This window comes from Mustelus asterias, chromosome 11 (genome assembly GCF_964213995.1).
Source record: "Mustelus asterias chromosome 11, sMusAst1.hap1.1, whole genome shotgun sequence".
Taxonomy (NCBI): Eukaryota; Metazoa; Chordata; class Chondrichthyes; order Carcharhiniformes; family Triakidae; genus Mustelus; species Mustelus asterias.
The window spans coordinates 29,460,449-29,483,775 of NC_135811.1; the positions used below are offsets into that span (position 1 = coordinate 29,460,449).

Here is a 23,327-nt window from a genome sequence, read left to right on the forward strand (position 1 = left end):
TAAACCAACATCTCCATCTTTGCATTGCCTTCCGACGCCAATTGGAAAGCAAAAAGACTCATCCAATTGAATGATGCTTGTCTGTTAGCTGAACAGTTATAGTTTTTCCCATTTTCAATATTTTTATATCTGGGAAACAGAGATGCTCAAAGAATTTATTTTTAAATTAGAACATACTTGTTAAATGTCTGTATGATTTTTCTGCAGGCTCCTGAAGATTGATATTCAATTTCTGGAGATTCCAGGCCAGTCGCAGAGGATTGTCAACCATAGCCCCTAATATTAGTTTCGCTGTGTTTAAACAACAGGGTGGAATTGTACGGGCTAGGAAGGCTGGAAACATGCTGCGATTTGGCGTTGGGTAACATGCCCAAATTCTCTCTAGCTGCCGGACCATCTTTCTAGCCATTTGGTCCCTTGAGAAACCCCAATTTTAGTCTTTCACCATTAGCAGCCACGTCTTAGGATGCCTGGGTCCGATGCTCCAGAATTCCCTCCCGAGCCTATTCTCTTCTCCACTGCATAGAATCATAGAATCCTACAGTGCAGAAGGAGACCATTCGGCCCATCGAGTCTGCACCAACCACAAACTCACCCAGGCCCAATCCCTATAACCCCATGCATATACCATAGCTAGTCCCACTGACACTAGGGTCAATTTAGCATGGCCAATCAACCTAACCAGTATGTCTTTCGGACTGTGGGAGGAAACTGGAGCACCTGGAAGAAACCACACAGACACTGGGCGAACATGCAAATTCTGCACAGAAAGTGACCCAAACAGGAAATCGAACCCAGATCCCTGGCACCATGAGGCAGCAGTGTTAACCACTGTGCCACCGTGCGTTCCTCCTCCTACCTACCTCTTAGACGAAACTCTTAATCATTTCTCCCAGCGTCTCATCAAGTTTCAAATTTTGTTGCTAACACTCCTGTGAAGTACCGTAGAATGTCTCTATGTTAAACCCTCTATGCAAGTACACATTTCTGTTGAGGATAACTATAATACCAGAATATTCACCAATCCATTATGCTATGCAATGTTTGAGCAATTCAATAACACTGTTTTAAAATGACATTTTTTTAAATGTCTGTGTCAGGAAGAAATTACATTTAATTTCCAGAGGCTCTGTATGGATTCTATCACTTTATGATTGTGTTTTGGGTGGCGCAGGGGTGGGCAGTGCTGCCACGCAGCTCCAGGGACTTGGGTTTGATTCTGACCTCAGGTGACAATGTGGAGTTTGCACATTCTCCCTGTGTCTGTGTGGGTTTCCTCCGGGTGCTCCGGTTTCTTCTCTCACTCCAAAGATGTGCAGGTTAGCTGGATCGGCCATGCTAAATTGCCTCTTAGTGTCCCAAGGGGTGTAGGTTAGGGGAATTAGTGGGGTTACAGGGCTAGGGAGGGTTGGGCCTGGGTAAGATATTCTGTCGGAGGGTCGGTGTGGACCTGATGGGCCGGATGGCCTCTTTCTGCACTGTAGGGTTTCTATGATTCACTAAACTATAAACCTGGTTACAACATAGATTCAGAATTCAATGGAAGATATTCTAATTTTTGTGCAAGTACATCATTCTCACAGGAGACCTATTAAACTATGATATTAGTGTTGAGAATAATGCCAGAAGGAATAAACTGCAGTAAGAATGTACATCTGGCATGGTTTTCAGTTCATATTGAAGACATGTTCTGACGTTGACGATGATTGTAATAGTACAGAGCTAATATAAATCCTCTATCTTCAAAGTGATTTCCCTTATTTAGTCTCCCTGTGAAGCAATTACCAGATTGTCACAAAGACATCACAATAGGCTCAGCCTCTAATCAGTGACTTTTACTGTCCTTTTGCCTTGCATTTCAATTGCTATGTTACCAACCATAACAAAGGTTTTGTTAAAGTCTTCAGTTTTATTTCTGTGTTCGCTGAGATTCTATAAAGAATCCAATGTTCGCTTTCATGGTTTACGATTTTCGAAGCTTTCAATTAAATTTTAGTTTTATTGCACGATGACTCGAGATTAAGTCTGAATAATTTTGTGGGGACAATTTTTGTTTCATTACTGTCGAATTGCACTCAAACAGCAGTAGTACAAGCAAAGTCAGGCAGCAGGTAGTCATGACAACCTACTGCTGAGTTGACAACCATCCTAATTCTTCTTAAGTTTACTTATTATTGTCACAAGTAGGTTTATATTAACACTACAATGAAATTACTGTGAAAATCCCCCAATCGCCACACTCTGGCGCCTGTTCGGGTACATAGAAAATAGGGGCAGGAGTAGGCCATTTGGTCCTTCGAGTCTGCATCACCATTCAGTATGATCATGGCTGATCACGTACTTTCAATATCCCACTCCCGCTTTCTCTCTATATCCCTTGCCTTTAGCCACAAGGGCTACGTCCAGCTCTCTCCTGAGCATATCTAATGAACTGGCCACAACAGCTTCCTGTGATAGAGAGTTGTGAACCGGTGGAATTCCCCGAGTGAAGAAGTTGTTCCTCATCTCAATCCTGAATGGTTTATCCCTTATTCTTAGACTGTGACCCCTAGTTGTGCACTTGCCCAACATCGAGAACATCCTTCCCACATCTAGCCTGTCCAGTCCCATCAGGATTTTGTGTGTTTCTGTGAGACCCCCCCCTCTCATTCTTCTAAATTCCAGTGAGTACAAGCCTAGTCAATCCAGTCTCTCTTCATATGTCAGTCCTGCCATTCTGGGAATCAGTCTGGTGAAGGGAGAATTTTAGCATGGCCAATGCACCTAATCAGCACGTCTTCTGATTGTGGGAGAAAATTGGAGCACCCGGAGGATACCCACGCAGACATGGGGAGAACGTGCAGATAGTGACCCAAGCTGGGAATTGAACCTGGGTCCCTGGCGTCTCAGGTGGATGAGCAACCTGTCTCCCAGAGCTCCCATCAGAAACTCATTCTATGCACGTAGGGGTCAAATCATGCAATTTAGACCGCAATGCTGTGGTCCTCTCCGCCAATCTGACTATTTCCAGCTTTTACTCCTGTGTTACAAGTGCAGAGGTGACCATTTCCAGTGATGAGGAATCCTGGTCTGTTGTTGGGGAAAGTTTTTGGAGGCATTATGCGTGGGTTTTGCACCTTATTGCAGTTTGAAATGTTATGTAGTTGCTGCTGTCGGTTCTGCAGTCATTGCCAGCTGCTCCACAAAGCTGCTGCTTGTCGATCCTAATGTTCAATACAGCTCCCTTGAACCAGTCATGGAAGCACTTTATCATAGAATCCCTACAGTGCAGAAGGAGGCCATTTGGCCCATCGAGTGTGCACTGACCACAATCCCACCCAGCCCTATCCCCATAACCCCATGCATTTACCCTAGCTAGTCCGCCTGACACTAAGGGGCAATTTAGCCTGGCCAATCCACCTAACCCGCACATCTTTGGACCGTGGGAGGAAACCGGAGCACCCGGAGGAAACCCATGCAGACATGGGAGAACGTGCAGACTCCACACAGACAGTGATCCAAGCTGGGAATCGACTCGAGTCCTTGGCGCTGTGAGGCAGCAGTGTTAACCACTGTACCACTGTGCTGCCCGCCAGAGAATGGACTCCTTGCCTGATTTTGGACATACATGTGGCTGAGATACCTTTTTAGGGGAGTATGTTTGCCAATCTCATTGTAAGGAAGATCCATCAAAAGACTGATTGTGTCCCACACTGATTCCTTATGCCTTAAATCCCCCCCTACCCACCTCCAGCCCAATTAACGAAAAATCTTTAAAGATTCCTCTGAAAATACCTGACCGCCGTTGACTCCTTCGCCAACAGCAAAGGTTTGAGCAACACTATAAAAGATCATCAGAACTTTGCAATGGAACATCGCTAACTGTCAATGTTAAAAAGTAATCGCAGGCGCCTTGAGCATTGGTAAGCTAACTGAAGGAGTATTGTGTGTATTTTCATTCCTCAGAATGCCCGGTCACATTCATTCACAAACACAGTCCAGATACATATCTATCCAACATCCTAACAAACCTTTCCTTTGCCTGCCCCACATTCTCCCTGTCAGTTCTTTCTGGCTTCTTGTTTCTTTTCTCTGAATCTAGCTTTGATTCGGGACTGTAGAAGAGTGAAGTTCTGTATGTTCTCTGTAGGTCCAGTTAAATCTCTGTGTCCAGCTTACAGCTGCTCCATGTGTGCCTTGCCTTTGCTGCTGCTATTTCAGAGCTGCTGATGCACTTGCTTGGTTTATTACCTAATACTTCCATTGTCTTTTAAACAAAATTAGCATAAGACAGTTTTTTTAAATATATACCTCCCGCCCCTCCTCCGCCCCTCCCCTATGCTGTACCTTGGCTCGAAATGGTCTTTCAAGTTGCCTAATGGCACCTGCCAAAAAATGTTTTAAGTGTACTTGCATTGTGTGGACCAGGCAAGATGTTATTTGGATCCAATGGTCATTCTGATTTTTATTTATGCTGTGATTCTGTCCAGCAGTTCCCACTAGTTTCTTAAGCTTCAAAACAAGCAGTAACAATATTACTGCATGTTTATTAGTTTTTTAAAAATAAAAAATGTGGCTGGCTTTGCTGACAATTTCACTTAAATTCCAGTCAAACTCCTTGACAGACTCAATACACAGAATAGGTTATGATTTTATGATAACTTGTCTCCTTGCTAAACTTTTGGGATAGATCTGGATATACTAGTCAATAGCTGTGAGCTTTGATATACAAAGCGGTGAGAGAATTCCTTCACCAATCTCAGCTTGTTGATTGCGTTCTGTGATGGCCATTAATGAAATGGAGCAATTTATAATGTAAAATATGCTCACCGTGTTTCAGTGTCTGTGGGGCTCGAAGCTGTTTCGTGGCACTTTGCCTTGCTTGTCAGTGTAAAATTCTGCTAATCGGGGCTTAAGCATCTTTGGCTGCTCTCTGAGAAGTAATAGCTGGTGTAGATGAAGATTTTAAATGCATTGCTTCTATCTGCAGAAATACATTTCGGGTGAAGAGATCCCCAAAGCGTACCTCACTATCTGAAGCATCCTCGCAGGTCAGTAAACATGGATTCAAATTAAATCCAGAACTCCTAACTACAACAGTACTTTGACTTGGTAGACAAATGGGAGGGAGCAGGAGGTGGGATGTGGAGGGGGTGGGGGAGGGGGGTGGTGGCAGCAGTTGGAGGAGGGCTATCACTGTACCGAAGGTTAATTCAAGAATAATAAAACAATCGGTGTATTCACATTTTTGGCTTTTATTTGGCACTGTATCAATTTTAATGTTACAGTACACACCATGCTTGTCAGCCCAGATATCCTAGTTTGGAAGTTGTAAGTTCTGTTATTAAAGCTTGCTATAAGCATTTGCCTAAAGGAGCACATGTGTTTGGGAAATTAATGCTTGTGTTTATAATGCTGTATTACCAGTTGCTGATGGACTAAGTATGCATTCTTTTGGCTGGCAGTCCTGCCTGAGGGTTTGATTTCAGGATGAATATTTGTGGTGCTTATGTTTTAGGAATCAACGCCACTTAATACACCTGAGACCCCGCAGGTAATTGGCATGGTGGAACATGCCACTGATGAAGAGAAACTGGCATCTTCAGTGACAAATCAGAAATGGTCCTACTCTGGAATACAAAGCGAATTGGAAGAAGATAAACCTGATTATCCTCAGCCTTCAGATCTTTCCGCATTCGTCAATGAGAATTCTGAATTTGTAAATGAGAACTATTCTTCAGCGGGTATGTTTTAAAAGCACTGACGTACTTTGTAACTGCTATACAAATTTATAATTTAATTTGGCAACCAGATATATTAACCATAAAATCCCTATAGTGCAGAAGAGGCCATTGATGCAGCACCGACTCTCCGAAAGAGCATCCCGCCCAGGTCCTTCCTCCACCCTATCCCTGTAACCCTGAGCATTTTCAATGGCTAATGCACCTAACCCGCACATCTTTGACTGCTAAGGGGCAATTCACCTTAGTGCTGGGTCCCTTGCTTTTTGTGGTATATATCCATGATTTGGATTTGAATGTTGGGAGAGTGATGAAAAACTCGAAGAAAGCTGTTGACTGTGGGAAGATGTGGAGTGTGAGCTAAAGTGTTTAGGGATGGCTAACAAGGCAAGGGAATGCGCATTTGATTTGATTTATTATTGTTGCGTGTATTAGTACATAGTGAAATGTATTGTTTCTGTAAACGGTAGGTTACTGAGAACTGTAGGAAAGAGTGACCTTGGTGTGAATGTCTGCAGATCCCTGAAGGTGGTTAAACAGGTTGCTAAGGTGATGGAGAAGGAAGGTGGGATATTTTCCGTTATCAGCTGAAGCACAGAATGTAAAAGCAAGGAGTTTGTGCCTGAACAAGATAAAACATTTGTTTGGTCATAACCTGCAGTTCTGGACGCAGCCCGATCAGAGAGTTATGATTGCAATGGATAGGGTAAAAAGGGGTTTATGAGGATGTTGCCTGGACTGGAGAATTTTAGTTATGAGGAAAGATTGGATAGGCTAGAGTTTTCTTTGGAACAAAGGAGGCTGAGGAGAGACTTAATTGAAGCATATCAAATTATGAGGGGTCTGGATAGAGTGGATTGGAAGGCCCTATTCCCTATGGTTGAAGTCTCCATAACCAATGGGCATAGATTTAAGGTGAGAGATTGGAGGATTAAAGGGAATTATTTTTCTCCCAGAGGGTGGTGGGGAGTTGATATTCATTGTCGGCAAGGGTGAGAGAGAGAGAGAAACCCTCATAAACCCTTTATAAAGTACTTGAATATGCATCAGAAGTGTTGAAACCTCCAGGGCTATGAACCAAGAGCTGGAAAATGGAATTAGGATGGATGACTGTTTGTCATCAGCATGGGCATGATGAGCTGGTTGGTATGTGTTTGTATCGTAAATTTCTATGATGAATGAAAGAATCCCTACAGTGCTGAAGGAGGCCATTCTGCCCATCGAGTCTGCATCGACAACAATCCCACCCAGGTCCTATCCCCGTTACCCCACATATTTACCCTGCAAATCCCCCTGGCACTAAGGGGCAATTTAGCATGGCCAATCAACCTAACCTATGCATTTTTGGACTGTGGGAGGAAACTGGAGCACCCAGAGGAAACCCATGCAGACACGGGGAGAACATGCAAACTCCACACAGACAGTCACCCAAGTTCAGAATTGAACCGGGTCCCTGGTGCTGTGAGGCATTGTGCCACCATGCTGCCCTAATGACAGGATACAAGAAGGGCGTAATTGCTCTGTAGAGAGTGCCGAGGAGGTTTACAAGAATGTTGTCCGGGCTAAAAAAGTGCAGTAAGAGGAGAGATTGAATAAATTGGGGTTAAATTGGAACAAAAAACATTGAGGGGCGACTTGATAGAGCTGTACAAAATTATGAGGGGAAGATATAGAGTGGACAGGATAAAAATGTTTCCCTTGATGGAGAATTCTAGAACCAGGGGACATAGATTCAAAATAAGCGGCAGTAGATGTAGAGGGAACAAGAGGAAGAACTTTTTTACGCAAAGGGTGTGTGGGTGTCTGGAATTCGCTGCCCGAGTTGGTGGAGGCAGTGATCCAAACCCTTTTAAAATATACCTGGATCTGCACCTTAAGTGCTGTAAGCTATAGGGCTATGAGCCGGGTGCAGGAAGGTGGGATCAGAAAGGGCACCTGGGTGTCCTCGGGCTGGCATGGACAAGATGGGCCGAATGGCCTCCTTCCGTATGCTGTAACCTTTCTATGAGTTGATTGGTGTGTGTTTGTGCAGTAAATTTTTATGATATCCATCATCATACATCAAATCTCAACAGTGTTTTAAGGCTGTTGAAGTATTTTTGACGTAAGAAAGAAAACAAAATTTTAGCAGCGAGTTGTCACTGAAGCATTGCTGCAGTGTTATTGGTACAAAGCTGAATAAAGTATTGGTGTGGTTATGCAGGGAGGAAAGTAAATACAATCTTGTTATCTTAATGGGAAGTTGAAATGAGGCAGGAGACAGATTTTAACACATTTGAAATTGAGGGCAATAAATTTGGCAAGTACAAACAAGTCATAAATGTAAAAGATTAGCATAACCTTTTCGCTCAACTTAATCCAGTGCCAGTATGATTTCCAGGTTATATGTTCACTTAGAAGAAAAATATTGCTGGAAGTCAAAAATAAAATAGTGATCTGAATTTAAGTAACAAAACGATAGAAAGGATCTACAAGGTGGGCCCGATCAGAATGGTTGAAAGTGTAAGGGGGTGATCTTATCAGCTCGTCCCACCAGTCGATTGGCATGGCAACACAATAAGATTGGACGAGTGGTGGAAAATCGGGCTTGCGCCCGGTTTCTTGCCTCTCGTGTTCTTTCCAGCCCCATTCTGACGGCAAAATCGGCTTTATGCCCATAAAGGGCGCAAAGCTGATTTCAATATTTTAAATTTAATTAGTGAGTTCCGGACACTATCATCTGGGCTCACTTGAACATAACTGCTCATCATTCGAGGTCTTCACTGACAAGGATCACATATGGTCCCCATTGGTGGGGACATGACATGATGGCCTCGCCAGTGGGAATAGAGGCCGTTGAAGCCCCCAAAGTGGGTGGGGAATGGGTGGGCAGTGTCCCTGGGCAGTGCCAACTTGGCACTGCCAGCCTGGCATTCTGGCACTGCCCATTGAGCATTGGGCAGTACCAAGTGGTGGGGCCTAAAGTGGGAGGGCCTATGATGGGGGAGGTGAGGGGGTAGGGATGAGCCGGGGTGGCGATAAGGAGGTGGGGGCAGTAATCGATGGGTGGCGATCGGGGTGGGGGGTTGGAATGACAGATCTCCCAGTGCACTATGTACACTTGTACAAAGTGCCCTGGGAGATCGGGGTGCCTGCACAGTGGCGCCCCTAGAGCCCAGCAGTCGGCTTCCCAGCGTGAATAGGCTGCGTTCATCCACTGCCAGCGAGAATCAGATTTGGGCTCTTTTTTCTAGGTGCCATACCATGGCGTCTGGGAGCTTGCCCAAAAAATGGGCACGATTCTCTATTGTTTTCATGTTCATTCGGCGCTTAGAATTTTTTGGTAAGATCGCCCCCTAATAGTTTATACTATAGTGCCTCAAATTAGCAAGGTAATCTGTCCTTAGTGATTGATCATTTGAAAAGAGTCTGAGAATTTACATTGGAAATCTTATCCAAACTATTTCACCAATCCCTACTTATTAATTGTAAGCCTTTAAAAAAACAGCTGGATTGGTTTTTAAAGATTTTATAACAGCACAAATTAATCAGTCATATTTAGTGTCTGCCATGGCTCAGTTGTGTCTGGGTCATAAGGTTCCAGGTTCAAATCCCAATTGAATACACAAATCAAAGTTAGCATTCTCACACAGTACTGAGTGAACACTGGCTGCACTTTCGGAGGTGCTACCTTGCACTAAACCAAGGCCTTATCTGCCTCCTCAGGTGGATGAAAACATTCCCATAACAATATTCAAAGATGAGCAGGTGAGTTATCCCCACTGACCTGACCAAAATTTATCCCCCAATCAATATCACAAAAGCAGATGATCTAGTCATTATCACATTGCTCTCTGCGGAAGTTGGCTCTCTGCATATTGGCTGCCATGTTTCCTACAGCGGTAACTACACTTCAAAACACACTTTACTGCCTGTAGACTTCGTGTTGTGAAAAATACTACGTAAATGCAAGATTTTCTTTTTTTAACCCTTTTGAATTGAACCCATGTCTGTACTTAAGCATGTAAGCTTTGTAAAGAATGTAATTTATAATATTTCTTATAACGGCATTATTTCTCAACTTGCCTTTCACGGCCAAGTTTTATTTCAGCTTTCTGTCACATGATTACCTTCAAGGTGATCTTGGGTAAAATGACAAATAGACACACAAGGTATTCTTGTAGTTTGTCAAAATACCACTGTGACTAAGTGGATGCTTGTGGGAATAACAAGAATATGCTGCAGACACAATGATTTAGAACATGGTGCTTTCCATTGGTACAGCAATATGTAGATATCACATGGAATGCATTATTCAGAATCTACTTGAGCAGCCCGCCTCCATTCTATTTTCTAAATTTACTTTTTCAATGCCTTGCCTTACAGTGCTGGGATTTGAACACTCTCTAGAAATAGAGTACATGGAAAAAATTGGTTCATCATCACCTGTAAGTATCAATTTCAAGTTAAACTGTTGTTGCGCAGTTGAATCTATTCAAATTTTGTTGAGCTTGGCTTAGGGAAATTGCCGCACTTAGCCATTTAAATGATGAAGCTGTTTATAAAGTGCATACTAAGATCATATTGTACTTGGGAAAGTCTCTCCCTGCAGCCATTTTTTAAGAAGGCTTGAGGAGCTGAATGTTATTGGAGCACTCTTCCATTTTCTGCTGTAACATTGGCATTACCACTACTGGGTAAATTATTATACTCAATTCTGAAAGTAATGTTATTCTGCTTTTCTTTCCTTCTAGCACCATGACACAAATGCAAAAAAACAATCCATGTACTTGAAGATAGATTCTCTGAAAGACAGTCCAATAAAATGTCCTCCCATCAGGCTGTCTGATTCAACCACTCCGTGTTCAGGGTATGTATTCAGAGACTTTGAATAATCTGATATGCTTTGACAGCAAAGAGAAAACTAACATCGAGATTGATTCATTTTCTAAACGCATGGATCTTCACAATGGCTTCCTCATTTTGCTGCACATTTTTTTTATTTCTGACGAAAGTCCTAAGTGACTTTTTGTTTAAAAGATTAGATGTTTAAAAATCCTGGCGGCTCCTCTTCTTAAACCGCTTTTTGTTGAAGACATCATTTGAGCAAAATGGTTTGAGAAATTCTAAAGAACAGTGGTAATTTTCATCTGCTTATTGTCCCATTGACACTCAAAAATTCTGTGGCAGTCCGATGGTTTTTAAAAATTCTTTCATGGGACGTGGGCGTGGCTGGCAAAGCTGGTATCTGTTGCCCATCCCTAGTTACCCCCCTTGAACTGAGTGATTTACTAGACCATTTGAGGGTAGGTGCTCTCGACCAATCGAAGGATCTCCTGCCACTTGAACTGGCTCCCACCTCCTTCGTCCTCATGCGACCGCAGACTTATCTGTTCCTCAGTATGGTGGGACTGCTTCTAGCCCCAGCAATTTCCAATGCTCCCATTGGTGCTTCTGGGACAGTGCTATTGAGGTCGAAATTTCAGGATTTTGCCCACTAGGTGCTGAAGGAACAGCGATGTAGTTCTGAGTCAGAATGGTGCATGGCTTAGAATCATAGAATCCCTCCAGTGCAGAAGGAGACCATTCGGTCCATCGAGCCTACACAGACAACAATCCCACCCAGGTCTTATCCCCATGTATTTACCCTGCTAGTCCCCCTGACACTAAGGGGCAATTTAGCATGGCCAATCAACCTAACCCGCACATCTTTGGACTGTGGGAGGAAACCGGAGCACCCGCAGGAAACCCATGCAAACACGGAGAATGTGCAAACTCCACACAGATAGTGACCCGAGGCCAGAATTGAACCCGGGTCCCTGGCGTTGTGAGGCAGCAGTGCTAACCACTGTGCCAGTGTGCTGCTTGGAGGGGAACTTGCAGCTAGTGATGTTTCCTTGCTGCTATTGTCATTCTAGGTAGCAGACATTGGATTTGTGAGGTAGTGTCAAGGAATTCTTGGTAAATTGGTGCAGTGCATCTTGTCGATTGTACACTCTGCTGCCACTGTGCTCCAGTGCTGGAGGGGATGAATGTTTCGGGTGGTGGATGGGCTGCCAGTCAGGCAGACTGCATTGTCCTGGATGGTGTTGAGCTTCTTGAATGTTGTTGGAGCTGCACTCATCCAGACAAATAGAGTATTTGATCACTCTCCTGATTTGTGCCTTGTGGATAGGTCAGGAGGTGAGCCACTTGTCACCTAGCATCTGACCTACTCCTGTAGACATTGGGTGGGATTCTCTCACCTTCCCACTGCGTGTTTCTCGCAGCAGGAGGCAGTCCACCATTGGTTGGTGGTGGGATCCTCTGGTCCTTCTGCTGTCAATGGGATTTCCCATTGGCTGCGCACCATGCCACCCGGAAACACACAGCTGGAGTGCGCTGTCCGTGGGACCAGAAGCTTCTGCTGGTGTGAACAGCTGGAAAATTTCGGCCATTGTACTTATGTGGCTATTTCAGTTTCTGGTCAATGGTAATCCCCAGGATGTTGATAGTGGAGGGTTTAGTGACCGTAATATCATTGAATATCAAGTGGAGATGGTTAGATTCTTGTTGGAGATGATCATTGCCTGACACTTGTATGCTGTGGATGTTACTTGCTGTTTGTAAGCCCAAGTTTGAATATTGCCCAGCTCCTGCAGCATGCGAGCTTCAGGGGCTAAGGAGTTATCAATGAAACTGAGTCGTGTAATCATCAGTGAACATCCCACTTCTGACCTTTATAATGGAGGGAAGGTCATTGATGAAGCAGCTGAAGATGGTGGAGCCTAGGATACTACCCTAAAGAACCCCTGTAGTGATGTCCTGGAGCTGAGATCATAGGTGTCCAATGACCACAACAATCTTTCTTTGTGTCAGACATTACTCCGACTCCTGGAAACCTTTGCCACCCCACCCTTGCCCAATTCCCATTGAAACCAGTTTTGCTAGGACTCCTTGATGCCACTCTTGGTCAAATGCTCCTTGAAGTTGAGGACAATGACTCTAAGCTCACCTCTGGAATTCAACATTTGTCCATTTTTGGACTAAAAATGGAATGAAATCTGGAGCCAAACTGAACAATGATGAACAGGTTATTAATAATTAAGTGCTGCATAATAGCTCTGTCAATAACACCTTCCATCACTTTCCTGATGATTGAGAGTAGACTGATGTGGTATTAATTGACAGGATTGGATTTGTCCTGCTTTTTGCTTACAGGATAAGGCTGGGCAGCTTTTCACCTTGCTGGGTAGGTGGCAGTGTTATGGCTGTACTCGAACAGCTTAGCTCAAGGAATGACTAGTTCTGGAGCAGTAATCTTTAGCACTGCACTCAATGGTTGGAATTTTCCGGCCTTTCCCACTGGTGGGATCTTCAGTCCTGTCGAGGGCGAACCCCCGCTTTGGATTTTCCAGCGGTGTGGGTGCATACAGCGGGAAACCCTGATAACACTGGTGGACCAGAAGATCCTGTCACCGGCCAATGGTGGGTCACCTCCGCCGCCGCGGAACACGTCACAAGGCGCGTGGAAGATCCGCCATTAATTGTTGGGGGCAATAGTCTTTGCTATATGCAGTATACTCGACCATTTCTTGTCATCACATGGAGTACATTGAATTGACTAAAGACTAGCTTCTCAGATGCCAAAGACCTTAGAAGGAGGTCAAGTTGGATCATCCACTCAGTGTGGGGGTAGGGCCTGGGTGGGATTGTGGTCGGTGCAGACTCGATGGGCCGAATGGCCTCCTTCTGCACTGTAGGGTTTCTATGATTTCTATAATTCTGGCTGAAGATCTCTGTAAATGCTTCAGCATTGTCTTTTGCACTGTCGTGCTGGGCTCCCCCATCATCGAGGATTCCTGGAGCCGCTGCCTACAGTTTATCGTTCAATAATCCACCACCGTTCAGACTTGGGCCGGGATTTGCCGATCCATTCTTCCGGCAGGTTTTCCAGTGGGAGAGGCGGCTCGCCATTGGCTGCTGGCAGGAATCTCCGGTCCAGCTGAAGTAAATGACCGTTTGTTTTGCTTTCTGGCCATGCCATTGGGGAACCTGTCGTGGGGAGGTCACTTTTGGTGGGACCAGCTGATCCCATCAGTGGGATGGGCCAGTAAATCCCGGCCCTGATGTTGCAGGACGGCAGAACTTTAATATGTTGGTTGTGGAATCACTTGGCCCTAACTATAGCATGCAGCCCTGCTGTTTAGCTTGCATTTAGTCCTGTGTTGGAATTCTACCAGGTTAATATCTCATTAAATTACTATGATGCATACTGATTGTCCAGTACAGATATAGATCTCATTAAAATCTGTGGTTTACAATGTATTCTGTTGCATAATTAATTATGTCCCTATGAATGAACACAAATTATTTTTCAGATCGAGTTTAGATGATGCAGATGATGGTGTGCCTTCTACTGCAAATAAACTTTCTGTCACACGACCCTTGGTTCCTGGTCAAGATGCACATTTACAGTCACCTGACAAATTGAAAGATACAGATTCCCTGAACTCATCTCCAGCCAAGTCAGACATGGTGAGTAATCCTCTCAATACACCAAGTCATTAATGACTGAATCTTGCTCCTGATTCCAAAGTGAATCATGTCTCGGTATCCCTGATAAGGGAAATCCCAAAATTCAGCGTCAACATTTAGTGACTAATTGAACGGTGAGTTGGCGTCTGTGTATGAGTGTGCTGGTACTGACAAGCAGGTTATAGGGCTGCATTTCATAAGAACTAGGCCATCTGGCCCTGTGATTTTTTTTTTGTTAATAAGCAAGGCATTAATATATTTTATTACTGACTTTGACTTTGAAAGTAGATCTCAATGCCGAGAAACAAAGGGCATGATCTTACTGGCCGTTCACTCCCCGCTGTTGCTACAAGCAAAGATAGAGAATTTGGTACTCAGCCAATTCTTTGTTCACTGCCACGGGACCAGAAAATCCCACTGGCGTGAATGGCTGGAAGATTCCGCCCAAGGACTTTGATCCAAATCCTCTTTTCGTGCCCCTCGCCTTCCCATCTTCATCCTTGTTGAGCTTTGGTGACCATTGAGGCTGTGTTTGAAATATTTATTCAGTGTAAAGTACGAGACTTCAAAGAGAGTGTCTGACATCAGTGTTTTGAGATTTAGTGGAGTTTCTGGAACGGTTGTGAATTTATGTCAATTTGGATGCAGAGATGTTTGACTTTAACAATCAGTGAATTAGGTAGTAGTTACAGCAGAGAAACGTACCATTCAATCCAACTGTCTATGCTGATGTTTATGTTCTGCATAAGCTTCCTCCCACCTACTTCATCTTCACTCATCACAATAAATACATCTATGCTCTTTGCCTCAATTACATCATATAGAATCATAGACGAACCATAGAAAGGTTACAGCACAGAAGGAGGCCATTTGACCCATCTTGTCCATGCCAACCTGAGGTGCCCTTTCTAATCTCACCTTCCTGCACCCAACCCATAGCCCTGTAGCCTACAGCACTTAAGGTTCAAATCCAGGTACATTTTTAAAGAGTTTAGGGTCTCTGCCTCCACCACCAACTCGGGCAGCGAATTCCAGACACCCACCACTCTCTGCATAAAAAGGTTCTCCCTCACGTCCCCTCTACACCTACTTATCTTGAATCTCTGTTCCCTGGTTTCTAGAATTCTCCGGCAATTCAGAGCCCTAGGAATGATATCAAAACAATGGCAAGTTATTGGTAAATTGCTTTACAACAGTCTTGGCCTGTCATAATATCCTTCGTATCTCAAATATAAAAGTTTATCAGATTGAAAAGAACAAGCAGATTAATTACAGACACCAAGATGTATTGCTGCTCATCTTTCTTGTACTGTAATTATTAATTATTGCATATTTAATACATTAAAACTGATATTTAAAGATCTCATTTGAGTACTCTTGCTGACATAAAAAGCAATAAGCATGCTGCATATAATGAGGTTTTGTGGTAACAATGGCAGAGTTGTCAGCATTTGCTACCATTGCTCCACAGCAAATTTAGGCGTTTGCTCATAGCACGTACACAGAATAACGGGAAATCCAGAAGTTGGTGATTCCATGCTTCTCCACTAGGTGTGCTCTTGAGGTCTCCCCAGAGTGCAAACCCTAAATGATCCGTGAATTCTTGAAAACATCCACTTCTACCCGTTTCATCTCACAGTAAAAATCCTTAAAGTTACATCTTGTGCAGTGAGGTGTAACTGGGTTTTTAACAGCACAGTAAATTCATAGTTGCTGTAAACACCACCACCTGTAAACTAATTATATATTTATTGTGTGCTAAATTTCCCCATTATGTTTTTAAAAAACTACATGTTTTTAAAAAGTACTTTTACACATATTTTAGCTTCTGTCTCAACCCAATCATAATCACGTATTTTGCTATCTGAAAATTTAAATTAAATATGATGGGTAAAGTGCTTTTAGCTTCCTGCTTTGCTGTCTGTGAGAGTACTTCAGTGTGATTGGCTGTTTGATGGCATTCTTGCTGCTGCACTCTTGGAGATCCCCTTGACTTGGCACCAGAGGGGAAATACACATCCCGGAGTTCTCTAGGTATCTCAGGGCAGATATCAATGAGATCTGTGACAAATGCTATTGCTTGGCCCCTGACTGAAAAATCTAGCTATTCCTGCACTCTATAACATGAATTCTGGCAAAAATGACCAAAGTACTGTTTCTGCTATACTGGACAAAAGGGAGGAATATTTGGAAATTATGCCAATGATGTCCGAGGATCCGCTCCTTATTTCCCAATACAAATAAATGAATAAATGGCTTTCCATGAGCCTGGGTAAATTCAAGGCACATATAAAGTAACAACATGATTTATTTTCCAAGGGGAAAACATGTGAAGATGATGTACTACATTGTTTCTCACAGTTGTCAGTACAATACAAATAAGTGTCATCGTACAACAGCCGTAAAGATATTAAATGCTGTTTTCTTTAAGATTTAAAACATGATACTGGAACAAGAATGCTCAAATCATATGTTTGTTTCTTAGTTATAAATTATGCAGAAGTTTAAGATGTGACTTGTATAAATATGTACAGCAAGCCATTTGCATTGTAACTTGTTGCCGACACTTAATTCCGCTAGCACCAATTTTGGTTGGATCAAGCCACTTGTCCCTCATGGTACAGCAGTGACAAATCCGTGGGGTTTCTTGTTCACTGTTTCAGACTTCTCATTAAATGTAAAAATAATGTGGTGCAAGTGACTCTTTAGGTGTGCTATTCCTAATCTGTGATTTACTTTAAAATGTGCATTTTACTTATTATTAGACTATCCTGGGGAATCAAATAAATTTTGTCTTAACTCGATTCCTGTAAAGCAGAGCTGGCAATTCTAACAAATAACATTCCCCAAGAGGAAATGATTCTGATTTTAGTTCTGTGACTATTGTGCTTCACTCTCATGTCAAAATCACAAATATCTGTCAGACGCTGGTTGGAGAAAGAGCTTTTGAGAAACCTGGGACAGAATTGTCTAGCCATTCACGCTGGTGGGATTATCTGGTCCTGCCAACGGCACACCCCCTCCATGGGTTTCCCGGCAGTGAGGTGAGATTTCAACGGGAAACCCTGTTGAAGATGGGAAGACTGGAAGATCCCACTGCCAGCCAACGGTGCCTCCGACACCGACATGGTGGGTTGCACGGAAAGTCCTGCCCCTGGTATCTTTATACCTTGTGATCTTTACGGTAGTCTTGCCTCTAAGGATCTGACTGTACTTCAGAGTGGATTATAGATGATCAAAGTGGTCTGCCACCCAGTGCCATGTAAAATAGTTATCCTGCACCATTGTGGACAATTGTACTTCATTGTCCATTGAAATTTGTCCTCAACCCAGTTGAATTGAATTTATTGGATTAGAGCTCGCTAAAGAGGAGCATCTCATGAGATACCCATTTAGCTGGATTTCTTACTGCCCTTTCATAGAATCATAGAATCCTTACAGTACAGTAGGAGGCCATTTGACTCATTGAGCCTGCACTGATTCTCCGACAACGATTCCACCTCTCCGCCCTATCCCCATAACCCCATATATTTACCCCGCTAATCCCCCTAACCCACGCATCTTGTGACATGAAGAGGCAATTTAGTATGGCCAATCCACCTAACCGGCACATCTTTGAACAGTCAGAGGAAACCCACACAGATACTGGGAGAATGTGCACCCTCCACACAGACAGTCACCCAAGGCCAGAATTGAACCTGGGTCCCCGGTGCTGTGAGGCAGTAGTGCTAACCACTGTGCCACAGTGCTGCCTTCAACTCAAAAATATGTTCTGGGGTCTTGCTGGAAGTGAAAACTGATAAGTGTGGCTAGGGAAATGGTGTGTCTGTGACCCCAGTGAATGGTGGGGTCAATGAGACCTGAGGTTTGAGACTGAAACAGTGGGGACTGTGAGGAGGAGAGTGAATTAGAGTGGCTGAATGAGTCAAATCGGATGCAGAAAGAAAAATGATGGGACTAAAATAAATACTGGATTAAAAAGAAGAGAAAAGGGACAAAGAAAAAGTAAGAAAAAATATTAAAATGTAACATTTTAAAAAACTAACAACAATTTACCACCTGAAGGAAAGAGATATCATAGTTTAAACTATTGAATGTCTGGGTCAGAGAAGTTGATACGGCACTACATGAATAATTATCACATCATTAAAAAAGCTGGAACTGTTCATACCAGAAAAGATTGTGTGTCTGTTAATGCCAGATTGAATTTTCTGTAGACAGTTTAATGAGTCACTGGTTAATGTACAAATCCAACAAGTTCTTAAAAATAAGAGGAAGATTGAAGGAGAAATACCATTTGTGCAAAGCAGTTGATAGTGGCATAAATTAACCAGCAGGTTCTGAAGATTCACAACTCACGTTGTACCTCTTAATCCCCTGAATTTGCTGTCTAATTTGCACATTATTCAGCAGGTATCATTCATGCCGTTATTTTCTCAGCACAGATTGGCCCATTTATCTTGATAGCGGAAGCCTCAGTTACACATTTTATATCTTATGGTAGATAAATTTACATTTAAAACTGAAAGATGGACTGTAAATTTAAAAGGCAAATAATATTTCTGTTGAGATTCCCTTAACTTTACCAGTGGATAATTAAACCAGTGACAAGATAATTCTGACTAATGTGCAGAAAGTGCGTGAATGGACACTTTGGTTTTTGCAATTTAGTTTTCTCTGTTTTTCTCTGGGCTTGCCATTCTGTTTCTCTGCATTGCGAACAGTGCTATTAAGTACAGTAACTTTTAGAAAAGCTCTTTTAGTCATAGATTCAAGAGAATATCATATATTAACTTAAATCCTCATTCACCTATGTCAAAATATGTTTACTGGATTGGGTTACCAAACTACCTTAGCCCTGAAACATTGCACCTTCCCTACCCTTCTGTGCAGGCAACTCCTGAGGAACCAGTTGCCTCTGCAGATGCCTTGTTAAGTAGGATTATAGGACACACAGATGATGAGCTTGACTATCTGCAGCCTGACACAGCTGAAAAGAACCCTTCGGCATTCGCGTACAAGTTACAGGTTTGTACTGAAATTCATTTGCTGCTCCATGATCACTATTTGTGTTCGCATTCATTTTCATGTCTATTTCTGTTTGTTCTCCAACATTTTGATTACAGTCAAAGTCTTACGCATATTTTTTTCCAATACTGCTTTTCTACGGATTGTCCCCTGCCAATTCAATGCCAGGAAGAGCTAGTGTATGCAGCCATGAGGATAGAAGCACTGAAGCTAGCCAAACAGCTATCCAACTCTCCCAACAGCTCCTTAGATAATGAGGTATCCCATACTGCCTGGAGTGTTGTGTTTGTAGTGCACTGACTAGTGTGTATACTAATTTGGTCAAAAACTTGATATTGTTGAAAGCATGTCTGAATTATTTTTTTTTCATCATCTCTTTGCAAATGAGTCCTTAAAAATAGAAGTTCTTAATTTCACCTTGTTGACTGCATGTTTGAAACAATTCTTACCTTTTGTTTCCCTTATGGGTTCTCGTCTAATTTTTTATGTGTTTCATAAATCAAGGGCAATTTGATGAGGCTTAAGTAACAAAAGGCTTTATTGGCCATGAATAAATAACTGTTCACTCTAATGACGTCGGACAGAATTACTATGCGACTGTACGGCACTTCTCCCTGAGGATCCCAAGTATCTCCAACTGAGGGCCCTCCCTAACCCGGGATACGCAACCTTGCACTCAATAGGCTCAGCTTCCTATCTCGACACTCCATAGGGTCCGGCCTGACCATGTGGCCCTCAGGGAATGCCCCCTTAAAGAGGCCACACTGCCACATGCTTCATGCCACAGGATTGTGAATGTGGCTTTGCAGGCACAACATGATAACTATGAGCCCGGGGGTGAAACAAAAACCTTCATTACTTTATTTGCTTTGCTTATTTTCCCAAATCTCCTCTCCTACACATTGGAAAGTGATAGAATAAACATTCTCAAAGATAGTGGTTAGAAATTTAAAAATAACACCAGAGAATGCTGGGCATGCAGTATCTAGGGAGGGAGAGCAAGTTAGCATTTCGCCTTTCGCCAAAGCTGGAAAAAAGTTAGAGATGAAACCTTTATACGGTAAATGGTAGAACCCTTATGAGTATTGACAGGCAGAGAGATCTAGGCGGACATGTCCACCGATCACTGAAAGTGGCAACACAGGTAGAGAAGGTAGTCAAGAAAGCATATGGCATGCTTTCCTTCATCGGTCGGGGCATTGAGTATAAAAATTGGCGGGTCATGCTGCAGCTGTACAGAACCTTAGTTAGGCCTCATTTAGAATATTGTGTATAATTCTGGTTGCCACACTACCAGAAGGATGTGGATGCTTTGGAGAGGGCACAGAAGCGGTTTACCAGGATGTTGCCTGGTATGGAGGGCATTAGCTATGAGGAGAGGTTGGATAAACTTGATTTCTTCTCACTGGAATGACAGAGGCTGAGGGGTGACCTGATAGAGGTCTACAAGATTATGAGTGGCATGGACAGAGTGGATAGTCAGATGCTCTTTTCTAGAGTAGAAAAGTCAAGTATTACGGGACGTAGGTTTAAGGTGCGTGGGGAAAAAGTTTAGAGGAGATGTGCAAGGCAAGTTTTCTACACAGAGGATGGTGAATGTCTGGAACGTGCTACCTGGGGAGGTGGTAGGAGCAGGTACAATAGTGGCATTTAAGGGGCATCTAGACGAATACACGAATAGGATGGGAATGGAAGGAAATGGACTCTAAGTGCATACAGTTTTAGTTAAGTTGGGCATCCTGATTGGCGCAGGCTTGGAGGGCCGAAGGGCCTGTTCCTGTGCTGTACTTTGTTGAAACAGGTTTTAAGCAAGTATGGAGGCAGGTAAAGGATGGGGGAGTGAAGAAAGAGCAAAGGGAAAGATCTGTGATAGAGTGGGAGGCTGGAACGATTAATTGACAAAACAAAAGATGCAAGGCCAAATGGGTTCCTAATGGGACACATCGAGAGGAGCTGTAAATAGAATCATCACCAACAGTGGCTGCCTGAAAGATGGCAGCAGAGGTTATGATCTGAAATTGTTGCGGAGATGCTGTTCCTCAAGCTTACATCGAAGAGGGGGCAGAGTCGGAGTGGGATGTGAAATTAAAATGGAAGCTCAGGGTCATGCTTACAGAATGTACAGAAGTTAGTTTGATTCTACAAAAAATGAATAGAAGAGGTAACATAGACGATACAGCAGTATACAGGACTTCATTTTTAAAAAATTTATTCGTTGGACGTGGGGGTCGCTGGCTGGCCAGCATTTATTGCCCATCCCTAGTTGCCCGAGGGTTTAGAATCTGCCATTCTTACCTGGTCTGACTCTGGAGTCACATGGGGGCCAGACCAGGTAAGAATGGCAGATTTTCTTCCCTAAAGGACATTCGTGAACCAGATGGGTTTTTACAACAATCAACAATGATTTCATGGTCATCAGTGGATTCTTAATTCCAGATTTTTTTTCTTTCTTGAATTCAAATTCCACCATATGTTGTGGTGGGATTCAAACACCGGTCCCCAGAACATTAGCTGAATTTCTGCATTAATAGTCTAGCAATAATACCACAAGGCCATTGCCTCCCTCTGTAATCTTATCAAACCGATGGAATCTTGTATCTTAATGGACTCAGAAGAATGAATGAACTGGGAACAATGCTCCCTGAGGTACATCTCTTTAAGTTCAAAAATGGAATGCCAAGATCATCTAGGCATCTCTCAAATCACAATAACTATAACTGACTGGAGACTTGGATGACAGACCTATCTCATTCAATATACTAATGATTATGTAGGTAACTAACAGAAAATATTTCCAAATGCATCTATTAATCACCCAAAACAGGACACTGACTAATTAATAGCTGCACAAATATCCATTTAATACTCAAGTCATGACACCCCTTTGGAGTCACTGGAACCTCCAGGCAGTAAAGCAAGTAGGTTGACAAAGTTATAATGATAACATTGGTGTCTTATTAACAAATCCCTAAGCTCCTGCAGTAGTTTATCTGGGGGTCCTGGTGTAAATTGAGTTGGATGGACTTTTTCAGTAAGCAAAATCTAAAGGAACATACCAGTTTCCAGAATGAGAAGATTTGCTTTTGATCTGATTGTGATATAAATTGGACCCCTCTGTTTTCTGGGCAGAGGGGATTTGATTCTTGGCCAGAACACATTGTTACCTTGGAAGTTACCTTGGCAGCATGAAACTTGTGTTGCCTTGTCATTTATCTGATAGTAATATTAGTCTGAGTGGGACACATGATGCTCACTGACTGTGAGCTCAGCAGAGAGTGGAGCAGTTTTGCAAAGAGCACACAGTTTGGACAGTGTACCTCCCTTAAAGGACTGCAGAACTTAGCATAAGGGAGATGCTATCAGCTGTCTGTATGATCACTGGCTACATGTAGAAGCAGCACATGGAGCACCAAGGAAAAGGGAGAGCTCTGAGGGTTTGGTGCTGGAGTCCTTCGTCATGGGAAAAGGGCAGGAAGAGATTTCTGTGAAGCACCAGGAAGCTCTCAAGAATTATCATCTGACGGTAAAGGGAGTAGGTAGCAAGGGAGGACAATTCCCAGAGCTTAGCAGCAATGACACATGGCCTCACATGGGTGAGCAAGTTCGGTGGCTGTATCCTCACATGACATCTCCTACTGACTGATCCACCAGCCTCTCACGCTGCTCAATCCATCACGCCACCATCACTCACCCAGCAGCAGTCCTTGGCAATCGGGCCTTGCAGCCGAATGCTCCACCTCAGCCTCACACACAGCCTCATACCCAGTTCCTGCTGCTTCGACATAGCTCCAGCTATTCAACTATGATAGGCACATCACCCAAACACCGTACTACACAATGACTGGCATGCCCTCTCTTGCATAAAAAGATTACCCATAATTGCTGGGAGCAGAGTGGTGGAGGAAACGGATGCCTACAAACTGGTGGGAGAACAGGATGTATGCACTTCCTGAGCTCCACTGAGGTTCTCTGTATTGTGGAGCAGGCTGTGGCAGAGCCTTTGGTATCCAAAAGAGAAAATGCTGGAAAATCTCAGCAGGTCTGTCAGCATCTGTAAAGAGAGAAAAAAGCTGACGTCCGGAT

At 43.3% G+C, this 23,327-nt stretch overlaps 1 protein-coding gene across 12 annotated transcripts in view; it reads left to right on the forward strand.

Moving 5' to 3' along the window:
• LOC144500442 (uncharacterized) overlaps positions 1–23,327 on the forward strand; it is a 256,651-nt gene that overhangs the window by 197,404 nt on the left and 35,920 nt on the right. For 10 of the 12 annotated variants that reach the window (XR_013498975.1, XM_078223362.1, XM_078223364.1 and 7 more), the window contains 7 exons: positions 4,970–5,030; positions 5,498–5,723; positions 10,086–10,147; positions 10,454–10,569; positions 14,060–14,216; positions 19,110–19,244; positions 19,413–19,502. Coding sequence is in view for 11 of the 12 variants with exons in the window: in XM_078223362.1 (XP_078079488.1) it covers positions 4,970–5,030; positions 5,498–5,723; positions 10,086–10,147; positions 10,454–10,569; positions 14,060–14,216; positions 19,110–19,244; positions 19,413–19,502 (847 nt within the window). In the remaining variant the exon portion in view is untranslated. The remainder of the gene's footprint in view (positions 1–4,969; positions 5,031–5,497; positions 5,724–10,085; positions 10,148–10,453; positions 10,570–14,059; positions 14,217–19,109; positions 19,245–19,412; positions 19,503–23,327) is intronic. The other 2 variants (XM_078223368.1, XM_078223369.1) reach the window with 2 other exon arrangements.